The sequence below is a fragment of the Narcine bancroftii genome, chromosome 3, assembly GCF_036971445.1.
Source record: "Narcine bancroftii isolate sNarBan1 chromosome 3, sNarBan1.hap1, whole genome shotgun sequence".
Classification (NCBI taxonomy): domain Eukaryota; kingdom Metazoa; phylum Chordata; class Chondrichthyes; order Torpediniformes; family Narcinidae; genus Narcine; species Narcine bancroftii.
The window spans coordinates 100,094,031-100,106,976 of record NC_091471.1 but is presented as its reverse complement, the minus strand read 5'-3'; the positions used below and the strand labels follow the sequence as shown (position 1 = coordinate 100,106,976).

Here is a 12,946-nt window from a genome sequence, read left to right as displayed (position 1 = left end):
TTAGATGTGGATCATGTGTAGGAACATTTATACATTCAGTTTGGTTTTGTGATAAGGTTCAACCATTTCGGCAAAAAATTTCTTCAAAAATTGTTTAAGATTAAATTTTTATTAGATCCAAAAAAACTTTTGTTGGGTTGTACTGTCATATTTAATGATTTGAGGTTAGATAAGTTTCAGATAGCTTAGGATTGGCTGTAGCACGTAAATGTGTGGTGATTTCATGGAAGGATGATGCTGTAGCACGTAAATATGTGGTGATTTCATGGAAGGATGATGTTGAGGTAAATGTAGCTCATTGGCATAATGAGTTGAGATCTTGCATTTATATGGAAAAAATAACATGTACATCCTCATGGCGAACCGGCCCCACTTTATTGCCACGTGGCGGGGCAGCCATGGGGAAATGGCATCATCAGGGGTTTCTTTCTGACTCCAGCATCTCTTCCAGCAGGCACCCTGGGCAGCGATTATTATGTCACAATGCACCAGGTGACTGAGCTCATGATGCCCTTAAAGGGGCACGCTGAATTCGAATAAAAACAGTCATTAATGACCCTCAACGTGATGGCTATGTTTCTTCCACTGCTCAAACCACCACAGTGGTGATCCTGATGAGCCCAAACATTTTTCTGGATTCAAAACACCATGGATTCAGCAGAAGTTAATGCTGTCTCCATCAAGCTTCCCCCCCTTTTGGACCCACTGACTGAGAACGTGGTTTGGGCAAGCGGAAACACAATTTCAACTCCACAACATCTCCTCAGACGCCATGATGTTCTATCATGTCGTGAGTGCTCTGGACCAAGAAACAGCAGCGAGGGTGGATGACATCATCCACCACCACCTGGCTACGGGCAAGTACACTGCCCTCAAAGACCTGCTGCTTGGAACTTTCAGGCTAATTCCCCAGCAACAGGCTTCCAGGCTCCTTCACCTAGATGGGCTTGGGGGACCACAGTCCATCAGCACTGATGGATGAAATGCTGGCCCTGACAGAAGACCACAAGCCTTGTTTTGTCTTCCGCCAGATATTCCTGGAACAGATGCCGGAGGACATCCAGCTGCTCCTCACAGATGAAGACTTCTCGAACCTGAGGAGAGCAGCAGCCGTGCAGATGCCCTCTGGTGCATGAAGAGTGAGAACAAGGCAGCCCTCAACCAGGTGGCATGACGAGGAGCCAACCGACTGCAAGCCGCTCCCAAGACCAAGCCAGAGGAGGGCCAGTCAACCTGGTGTTTCTACCACCAGCGCTGGGGAACACAAGCCCATAAGTGGCGCAAGCCCTGTGGGTTTCAGGGAAATGACCAGGCCAGCCGCCGTTAATGGCTTCGATGGCTGGCCACACAAACAGCCTCCCTCATGTGATGGACAGATCCACTGGCCAATTCCTGGTGAACACAGGGGCTGAGTTCAGTGTCCTTCCCCCCACAACATTAGAGACTCACACCTAATCTCGAGGTCCAACCCTGCGGGCGGCCAACGGCTCCACCATCAGGACCTAAGGCACCCGCAGGGCACAGATCCAGATCAGGAAGGAGAAGTTCCACTGGAGGTTCATCCTAGCCTCTGTGGGCACTGCGCTTTTAGGAGCTGACTTCCTCAGACCTCACGGCTTACTGGTTGACATGAAGGGCAAAAGGCTGGTCAACGCCCGAATGTTCCACTCCACCTGGGCATTGCTGCTCCATATGGTCCAGAAATCATCCGGGGACTAGAGACCATGTGGTGACTACCGTCAGTTGAATGACGCAACCACCCCTGACAGGCACCCAGTGCCCCACATTCTCCGCCAACCTCCACGGCACACGGGTCTTCTCCAAAATGAACCTCATGCGGGGAAACCATCAGATCCTGGTGCATCCAGTTGACATGGGTAAGACAGCCATTATCACCCCTTTCGGCTTCTTCAAGTTCCTGCGTATGTCCTTCAGTCTAAAGAATGCGGCCCAAACATTCCAGTGCCTAATGGACGCGATGAGAAAAAACCTAGACTTTGTGTTCATTTACCTAGAAAATATCCTCATTGCCAGTTGCAATTGCGATGAACACAAAGCCCACCTCCGCACACTCTTTGCCTGGCTGGCAGACTTCGGCCTCATGGTCAACATGGCCAAATGCCAGTTCGGCAAGAGTCCCTTCAGTTCCTGGGGCACACGATTTTGGTGGCTGGGGCTTCGCCAGTGCCGGAGAAGGTAGCGGCTGTTCAATGATTTCTCAAACCCTCCACCCTGAAAGGCCTCCAAGAGTTCATGGGGATGGTGAACTTTTACCATCGTTTCATCCCCAGAGCCACGCACATCATGCACCCATTGTTCGCGCTCATGGCCACCAAAGAAAATACTTTATCATGGTCAGAGGAGGCGGACAGAGCTTTCACTGTGACAAAGGAGGCTCTAGCCAGCGCCACGCTGCTGGTGCACCCACGGCCGGAGGCACACACAGTGCTCTCCGTGGATGCCTCAGTTACAGCAGTGGGGAGGGGGTTTCTGGAACAGTGGCTCGATGGACAATGGAACCCGCTGGCCTTTTTCAGCAAGCAGATGCGCCTGTTGGAGCTCAAATACAGCTCCTTCGACCGGGAGCTCCTGGCGCTGTATTTGGCCATTGCCATTTCCGCTACTTCCTCAAGGGCAGGCCATTCACAGCCTTCACGGATCACAAGCCCCTCACTCAAGTACAGGTGATGGCTAAGGATCTGTGGTCCGCCAGACAGCAGCACCACCTCTCGTATGTGTCTGAGTTCACGACCGACATCCGACACAGGGACGGCAAGGACAATGTAGTGGTGGATGCACTCTCCCATCCAGCCATCAACACTCTCACAGCCAACATGAACTATGTGCAACTGGCTCAGGCACAGAGGAACGATGTGGAGATGCAGGCCTTGCGGACTGCCATCTCGGGCCTCAAACTCAAGGATGTCCAGGTGCTCAGCAGACTGGACACATTGCTCTGCCACACTGGAGGGCGAAGGTCTTCAGTCTGATCCATGACCTTGCTCACCCAGTGGTAAAGACAACCATGCAGATGGTTGCGGAGTGGTTTGTGTGGCACAGGCTGAAGAAGGAGATGCCACAACTGACCAGGAACTGTACCAGGTGCCAGACCTCCAATGTCCAGCAACACACGCATGCCCCCATCTAGAACTTCGACCCGGTGGTTTGCAGATTCCAACACATCCATGTTGATGTCGTCGAGCCCCTCCTGGTGTCCAAGGAGGCCAGTTACCTCCTCACAGTGGTGGATCAGGCCACAAGGTGGCCAGAGGCGGTCCTGATTAAGGAGGCCTCCGCGGAAATGTGCTCCAGGACTCTGGTCAGCCAATGGATCACCCGTTTCGGAGTACCAGTGCACATCACTAGCGACAGAGGGGCGTAGTTCATGTGGGCTCTGTGGACTCAGATAGTGAAGCTCCTGGGGGTCAAGCTCCACCACACCACAGCATAGCACCCGCAATCCAATGGGTTGGTCGAGAGGTTCCACAGGCACCAGAAGGTATCGATTATGGCCAGGCTCTCTGGATCAGACTGGGAAGACGAACTACCCTGGGACCTCTTCGGGATTAGGATGGCACCCAAGGAGGACCTGTAGGCTTCAGTACTGAAGATGGTCTATGGTGCACCGCTTTCCCTGCCGGGTAAATTTTTCGGCTCAGACCCTGACTCCACGGCCACCAACAAAAACCTGCTGGTGGACCTACACAGGTGACTGGCCTCCCTAGCTTCCCCACCCCTGGCACACCATGGCACCAGGCCGTTTCATCTCCCCAAAGAGCTTGACTCAGCCCAATTCATTTTTGTGCGCAGGGGACCACAAGGTGCACCGCTACAGCGACCGTACGAGGGGCCATACAAAGTCTTGCACCGGTCCAGCGGAACCTTCACCCTGGACGTTGGGGGGGAGAGAGGAACTTTTTATGGTGGACCGCCTGAAGGCCGCCCATCTGGACTTATCACAGCCGGTGCAGATGGCCGTGCCCAAGCACCAGGGCCGGCCGCCAAAGTAACAGGACATGTAGTTGGTTCTGGGGGGGGTTGTGTGGTGGCACACATCCTCATGGCGAACTGGCCCCGCTTGTATCGCCACATGGCAGGGCAGCCATTGGGAAATGGCGCCATCAGGGGTTTCTCTCTGACTCTAGAATCCCTTCCAGCGCACACCCTGGGCAGCAATTATGTTGTCACAATACACCAGGTGACTGAGCTCCTGCTGCCCTTAAAGGGTTGCGCTGAATTTGAATTAAAACAGTCGTTAACAACCCTTAATGTGGTGACTGTGTTTCTTCCACTGCTCACACCGTCACAGTATGATAATTATAATTTCTTTATTAAGATGTGGTCACCTTATTTGAAATGTATGGGTTTATTAATATTTTAAATTATTGTATGTGTTTTTAACTATGTTTTTTGTATGCTCCCCTTGCAGGGTGTGTTGAGGGTGGGGAGGGGTGGGTTGGGGTTAATTGTAGATTTTCTTTCTAATTTTTATATTATGTACTCTTTTTTTGAAAATTTCAAATAAAGTTTGAAAAAAAAACCAGAAGTTTTTCAGGGTAAGAACAGATTCTGCCAGGTATATGAATGTCTTCATTGGTAGAGACCATACTCCAGGTGTGGGTTACTTTGTGCTCTTCTGGTCATCAGAAGAGAGAAGAAAGGTCAGCTGACTTGTCTCTGCTGCCATCTTGTGCCACGTAGTTTCCGGCTCCATTTGCAGACCTCCCAGTTTGGCCCCAACAAGTATCTCGGATAACTGCACTGCATTGACTGTTGCTCTCTTCGTTTCTCTCACCTAATTCTATGGACCAACCTCGCCTTCATGCACAGATACGAGGGACCCTCACTCTCTTGCCTCCTCAACTCCAAGCCTCACTCACCATGACCTGTCACTGACTTCCCCTACACTTAATTCTCCGTCAGATCCACACATTCAACCGATGATTCTACAAACTACCCGCTGCCCTTTCTTCCCTCTCTCCCAGCCTTAGTTATACAGGTGCCTGTCAGCATTTTGCTCATACTTTGTCCAAGGCCTCAGGCCCCAAACATTGGTTATACTATGTATCGTTACCTCCATCGGACGCTGTGTGATCCATTGATTTCTTCCAGTATTTTTGTGTTTTTAACTAAAATCACAGCATCTGCAACTTTTGTTTTCTCTTAGTTATGAAGAGATACTGGATATGCTGGGTTAGTGCAATATCCACATGTGCTGGTGAAACTCAGCAGGTCGCACAGCATCCACAGGAAGTTAAAGGGTAAACAATGATTTGGTGCTGGGCCCTTCATTTGATATCAGTTAATATCCAACGTCAGGCCCAGGCCTGATATATTGGTTACCCTTTACTTTATTTGGATGCTGCAAGACCTGCTGAGTTTCACCTGATTATTTTTGTGCATTTCATTCGACTCCAGCATCTGCATTTTTCTTGTTTAACTCGAGATTGGGTTAGTCATCTTTTGAGTGGAGGAGACTAAGATGGGGCCTGATTTATATAAAATAACTTTAAGGGATGCGGACAGGGTAGATAATCCTAGGTTTTCCCACAGTAGAGGTATCAAAAACTAAAGGACATGGTTTAGAGTTAGGGAAAATTGGTTCAGAGGGGATTAAAATAAGATTTTTTTCTCTCCCAGAGAATGTTTGAAATCTGATCTAATTTCCTGAGTGGGTTGTGGAAGCAGGAACTCACATGACATGAAGTCTCTTGGCCTCTGTCAGTTGTGATCGACAATGTTTCTGTGCTGTATGACTATTACTGCATGACATTACCAAAATTAGAGTCGAGCTCTTTGGGGAGATGAAACGGCCTGGTGCCATGGAGTGCCAGGGGTGGGGAAGCTAGGGAGGCCAGTCACCTGCGTAGGTCCACCAGCAGGTTTTTGTTGGTGGCCGTGGAGTCAGGGTCTGAGCCGAAAAATTCACCCGGCAGGGAAAGCGGTGCACCATAGACCATCTCCACTATTGAAGCCTACAGGTCCTACTTGGGTGCCGTCCTAATCCCGAAGAGGTCCCAGGGTAGTTCGTCTGGAAAATTGATGGCTTAAATTGAGTAATTAGTTGAAGTCAGTAATTTCTGCATGAAAAAATGCAGTGGCATAAAAATTAAGAAAATGGCAAGATTAACCTGAATGAGAAACTTGATTAACATTTGGAAGGATGTTGATAATTATCTTTCAATAGCAGAGAGCATTTCTGTAATTACCCACAACTTGCTATAGTCTCTTTGAATTGTACAGATAGCATAGTGGTTAGTCAGCACAGTGAGCTAGCTTAGTGGTTCGTGTAATGCTATTACATCGCCAGCGACCCGTGTTCAAACCCGGCGCTCTCTGTAAGGAGTTTGTACATTCTCCCCATGTCTGCATGAGTTTCCTCCGGATTGGGTGGTGCTCTTAATGAGGGATGAGATCAGGGCAATATAAGATCTAAGGTACAGAATGTACCGGGTAGAGATTAAGAACAGTAAAAGGTAAAAATCACTGGTGGGAGTTGTCTATCACCCACTAAATAACAATAGAACAGTGGCATAGGCAATTAACCGAGTACAACTGAGACATGTAAGAACCGAACAATAGTTGTTGTGGGGGACTTTAACTTCCATGTAGATTGGGAAAATCAAGTTGGTTGAGGAAGTCTGAAATATGACTTCATAGAATGCATCCATGATAGCTTTCTTGAGCAGCATGTTAAGGAACCAACAAGGGAGGATGCAATTTTAGATCTAGGTTGAGATAGGTAAGATTAACAATCTAGTAGTTGGGGACCCTCTTGGAAAAAGTGGGTCATTCAGATGGAAGGTGGAATAGTTAGATCTAAAACTAGTGTATTATGCTTGAACAGGGGAAACTACAACAGGATAAGGGAGGAATTGGTCAGTATGGACTGGGAGCACAGGCTAATTGGCAGAATAGTTGAAGAACAGCAGAAGACTTTCAAAGAGATTCTTCACAGTGTTTAACAAAAATATATTCCCATTAAAAATAAAGGCAGTAAGGGAGGGAAGAGTCAACTAAGGAAATAAAGGAAAGTGTAAAATTAAAAGCTCATGTGTACAAAGTAGCCCAGAGTAGTGGGAAACTGAAGGATTGGGAAAACTTTAAAAGGCAACAAAGGACAACTAAAGGGGAAATAAGGAAAGGGAAGAAGGATTATGAAGGTAAATTAGCACAAAATATAAAAATAGAGAGTAAAATGTTTTATAAATATATAAAATGGAAGAGGGTGGCAAGAGTAAACATAGGTCCCTTGGAAGATGAGAAAGGGAGATTGATATTGAGTAATAAAGAAATGGCTGAGGCATTGAACAGATATTTTGTGTCAGTCTTCATGGTGGAAGACACGTCCATCATGCCAAAAAGTGGTGATAGGGATGTGAAGGGAGGTGAGGGCCTCAATAAAGTAATTGTTACAAAAGAGAAAGTGATAAGCAAACTAATAGGACTGAAGGTGGACAAACCACCTGGTTCTGATGGGAAATGGTACTGAGAGAAATGGCAGGAGTTATAGTTGATGCATTGGTAGTCATTTATCAAAATTCTCTGGACTTTGGGCAGATTGGAAGGCAGCAAATGTCACACCACTTTTAAAAAGGGGTGTAGGCAGAAGACTGATAATTATTGGCCAGTTAGCTTAACATCTGTAGTCAGGAAAATACTTGAAGCTGTCATTAAGGATGAAATAGTGAGATATTTAGAACGATGGGGCTCCATCAGGTAAACACAGCATGGATTCAGAAAGGCCAGGTCTTGTTTGACAAACTTGCTGGAGTTCTTTGAGGATATAATGGGTTTGGTAGATAGAGGGGTACAGGTTGATGTCAATAAGATACAGATGATTGGAGTTGGGGGGAGGTATATTGGCATGGATTGAGGATTGGTTAACTGATAGAAGGCAGAGTTGGGATAAATGGGTGTTCTTCTGATTGGCAGACAGTGGTAAGTGGGGGGCCGCAGGAGTCAGTGCTGGTCATCATTTAGATTGATGATTTGGAAGAGGGGACAGAGTGTGGTGTAGCCAAGTTTGCGGGTGATACTAAATTGAGTGGAAAATCAAAATGTGCAGAGGATGTGGAGAGGCTGTAGAAGAATATAGTTAAGTTAGATGAGTGGGCAAAGGTCTGGCAGATGGAATACAACGTTAGTAAATGCAAGGTCATCCACTCTGGTAGAAAAATAGAAGAGCAGGCTATTATTTATCTGGTGGAAAACTGCAGCATGCTGTAGTGCAGAAGGACTTTGGAGTGCTTGTGCATGAATCACAAAAGGTTGGATTGCAGGTACAACAAGTTATTAAGAAGACAAAAGGAATGTTGGCCATCACTAGAGGAATTGTATTCAAGAGCAAGGAGGTCATGCTGCAACTATACAAGGTACTGGTGAGGCAGCATCTGGAGTACTGTGTGCAATTCTGCTCTCCATATTTGAGGAAGAATATATTGGCCTTGGAGGCAGTCCAGAGGAGGTTCACCAGGTTGATCCCGGAGATGAGCGGGGTTGACTTACAAGGAGAGACTAAATCTCCAGGAATTATATTGGCTCAAATTCAGAAAAATGAGAAATCCTATAGAAATGTAAAATTATGAAAGGGATAAATAAAATGGAGGCAGGAAAATTGTTTTCACTGGTAGGTGAGACCAGAATTAGGGGACACAGCCTCAAGGTTCAGGGGAGTAGATTTAAGACAGAGATGAGGAAAACTGTTTTTTCTAGAAAATAATGAATCTATGGAATTCTCTGCCCAGGGAAGCAGTTGAGACTACTTCATCAAACACATTTAAGGTTCAGTTAGATAGATTTTTACATAAAAAGGAAATTAAGGAATATGGGGGAAAGCCAGGTAATAGACAATAGACAATAGACAATAGGAGCTGGAGTAGGCCCTTCGGCCCGTCGAGCCAGCTCCACCATTTTACAGATCATGGCTGATCTGGTAGGTGGAGTTGAGTCAATGATCAGATTATCTATGATCTTATTGAATGGTGGAGAAGACTCAATGGGCCGGTGCCAACTGCTGCTCCTATCTCTTATGTTCTTATATTCTCTTGCTCCAGTTTCCTTCTACTGTTCAAAGATGTACTGGGGGTTGGAGGTCAATTGGGTGTAATTTGGCAGAATGGGCTCCTGGGCTGAAATGGCCTATTATTTTGCTATATGTCTGAATTTAAAAAATATATGTGAGCTAGAAGGGCCTGTTTTAAAGACTTCCTCTGGTATATAATTAACATCATGGCCCGTGGAGCCTGATGTGCAGCAACAGGTCATTTAGCCCTTTCATATTATCAGCAGGCTATGCAGGATCTATAGGAAGTAAAATGTAATCAATGTTTCAGGTCTCAGCTGTTAGTCAGTTATAAGCGAAAATAGACAGGTGCCTGAATAAAAGAGTACGAGGAGTGTTATGTGTGGATTGTGGAAAAATGCATGGTCTCCCTGACTGAATGGATTATTTTGGATTGCAGGTGGTCATCTGTCCTCCCTGTCTGAAACTTATTCAGAGGTCACCTCACCAACCAATCAAGGTTGGACTCCAGCCACCCATTAGTGTACACCTTACCATTGGCTAATTTAAATTACTCATGGTTATCATTAGCGAGATGCCCAGGTCAGAACTGTATAAAGCATTGAGGAATAGCATATTTCTTTATCTTTGCCTTGTGGTCCAAGGCCCGGATGTCACTCCATGCCAGGTCACTACTGTTGACATCGCTGGAAGTGTTGCGGGTAAGATGTGCATTACACTTAGGCTGAGCTGTAGTACTGAAATAGATCAGAACTTGCAGAGAGCTGCACCCCCGTTGGTACAGGGAACCAGGAGTGTGTTTGAAAGTCCCTTTCTATAGAATGTGTACATGTGAGTGAGCATGTAGGAGGTCACTGGTTACGGAGTCCAAACTGGGTCTGATGTGAAGGTCTATATAGTTGTTTTGTAGTAGAGTAATTAATTATTATTTCATGTTCTCCCCTGTTTGTCTCCTGCATGTTCAATAAAGTTACCTGTAATTGTAACTTGTGTCCAGACTCATCTCTCTGTGAACCCACCGCACCTGATACTTTTCCAAACACAATTGGCGCTGCAAGCAAGGTTCAAATAGTTTCAGCTGGAGTGCGAGATTGTGCGTTTGGGTATCTTGTCGAGTGCATGTGTTATTGTACACCTGCTCAACAACGGGGGCAGCAAGAGGCGACCCACAGCTCATAACAGAACCCTGGGGTCAAAATATAAAATCCTCGTCAGGGGTTCAGCCATTTGGTGGCATGGCTGGCAAGCCCAAAATTTATAACATTACTTAGAATCTTTAGTTATCATACTCCACACAAAAAAATCTTATTATTATTGTTATACTTGTTTCAAACCTTTTCTTCTATCCTCCAACACCACATGCCTTTCAAAAACCATTTTCACTTTTCTCAAACATAGGACAATACTTCCCCAAAAAATATGAAGTTCCCCCAAAAAATATAAAATAGTAAATTCAAAATTACACCACCCCCCTCTATTTTACAGGTAGTGGGAAAACCCACTAACATGTATGCATGGATTCTGGAGGCTAACCTCCCAAACTCCAAGGCAAAATAATTTCAGAAAATTTTACACTTTTTTTTAACCAAAGGATTAATATTAAACAAATACAGATACTCGGGAAGAAATAGTACCATAATTCAGATTTAAAGAATCAAGTTTAAAGAAATTCTCTCATTTTCTTTCAATTTGCTTCAAAGTTGGTAAGTTGCTCTGCTACGAGCCCAGTGGACCCCAAAACCCAACAGCAACAGATATTCACTAAGACAAATGGTTACTTAAACAAAAGTTGCTTTTAATTATCCTTAAACATGAAAACAGGATCAAACTCTTACTTATTACTATTAACTTACTTAACCCCCTTCTAATTCTAAGAGTATGTGTATGTAATGTGTGAGTAAGTTCAGAAAAGTTCTTTAATTCACAGTCCAAACTCACTCTCATTCCTCCAAGTTCACTGGTTGCAGACAATTCTTATGCTGTGCACAGAATTTGACATTTATGAAGTTCACCAAGCTTTGGTGCTTGAAAGGTAAATGGATTACCACTCAGGAAGGTTCTTGTCAGTTTTTAGAGAGAGATTTGTTCTTCGCTGAACACAAAATTATTCCTTTTAATTAGCCACATCATTGTCTTGCCAAAGAATCTTGCCCCATCAGGGTTTTGCAGATGATAACCTCTTTCTTTCAGGTCACCACAGAGTTCTTTTTTGTTTTCCTTATTTCATGTGAAACATTAGCCAGCCAGTCCTCTCATCTTGTATAGACCACAAGAGCTTTGACCAAGCTGAACTAAGAATTCACAACCCGTCTTCAAAATAGGAATTTTCCACAAACTTGCCAACTTGTCCTGTTCCAGTCCCAGCTGCTGCTGCTGAACTCTAGCTCTGAATTTTCTCTCTCTCTTTCTCTCTCTATCTATCTCTCTCACTCTCTGAGAAAAGCCATTTTTTTCTCTCTTCTTGAAAATCCACATGACCTTCTTAGAACAGCAAGTGGCATTCAGACAGCCTGCAGCTCTGGACCTAATCCTCCAAGTTCTTTCATCTGTTACTTTTCAAAATAACAATCCATTAGTGAAGTCCCTTGGGCACTCTTCAAAGTTTTTGCAAAGGCTCTCAGGGCCAGCCTGTCTAGCTTGAGCAGAGCTCCAGTCTTTTAAATGAGATCTGTGTTTGTATGTGATCTACACTAAATATTTATCTCCTTTAAAACATATCCCTATACAATATAAAATACAACATAATCTGTCAGTTCACAAAATTCTTTGCTGTTTCAATATCAGTAAAAAACTTATTTTATCCAATTGGCATCGTGATTTTTAAATTGGCTAGTTGACGCAGCAAAAAATTGTACCTTTTTCCAAAGGGTATTCTTCAGTGGATTAAATTCCTTTCTACACAATATTAGCACAGCACTTATATCAGGATCAATAATATATTTTTTCACCTTCAACTTCTAGTGGTTTTCCTTCTATCTCCTTAACTTTTTTGCTGCAGCTCTTAATATTTTTTCACCATCATTAAATTTCATACATCTAATTAATATAGAGTGTGGTTTTTGATTCATTCCTGAATCTATATACTTTCTCAATTTCTATCTTTGCTCCAACATTTTGTACTCCCAGGACATTTGGTAACCATTCTTGAAAGAAGCGGATGGGATTTACCCCCTCCACTCCCTCTTTGAGTCCTTCTATCTTAACATAATTAAATCTAGTAAAATTTTTCTAAAGAATCCATCTTTTCCAATATTTTTGGTTTTTCTGCAGCCCATTCATTTAATTATTTTTCCACTTTAACCACTCTTTCCATAGTTTCATCCATTTTTTCTTCCACTTCTGTTACTCTTTCATTTAAAATCCCAATTTCTGTTTCTAGTCTGGTCATTACTTTTAAAATATGTCCCAGTTTTTTGTTAGTATTCTGATCTTTCAATAAAAGTACTTTCATATATCTTCATTAGTATATTTTCCTTTAGTTTGTACTTTAACTTTTTTAACTTGACTCACTGGTTTAACATTTACCAGTTCATCTTCCTCTTCTGTACTTTGATCAGCCTCTGAATTGCCATTTGAGAGAGAGCTCCTCCTTCTTACTTCTTCCAGTTCTCCTTTAATGTGCACATGCCAAGTTTCTTTTTCTTCTATAGGGTCTCTTGGCTCCAACGCCAAAAACATTCCATCATTCCTCCCAGATGTCGGGTTTTCTTCACAGGTGGCAGAACAAACCACAACTCCCAGTTTCTTCCTGTAAGTAGGCCCTTTTCCATTTCTCGTTGGGAGCTCAAAGTCGCCAACAATTGTTGATTCTTTTGCGACATCTTCACCATAAATGTACATTCTTCCTTTTCTTCCTGTTTAAATTATTGTAAATTATTTTATTTTCCTTTTATTTTATAATTACCTGGGAGCTTTGGGATG

The 12,946-nt window shown here is 44.3% G+C and overlaps 1 protein-coding gene across 1 annotated transcript in view; it reads left to right on the top strand.

Annotated features, from left to right (window-relative positions):
- Positions 1–525: 525 nt before the first annotated feature.
- Positions 526–12,946, top strand: part of LOC138757397 (uncharacterized) — a 21,937-nt gene continuing 9,516 nt past the window's right edge. Inside the window, exon 1 of the mRNA XM_069924639.1 lies at positions 526–4,308. Within this exon, the coding sequence (XP_069780740.1) occupies positions 2,046–2,990 (945 nt within the window). The 5' untranslated portion in view covers positions 526–2,045 and the 3' untranslated portion in view covers positions 2,991–4,308. The remainder of the gene's footprint in view (positions 4,309–12,946) is intronic.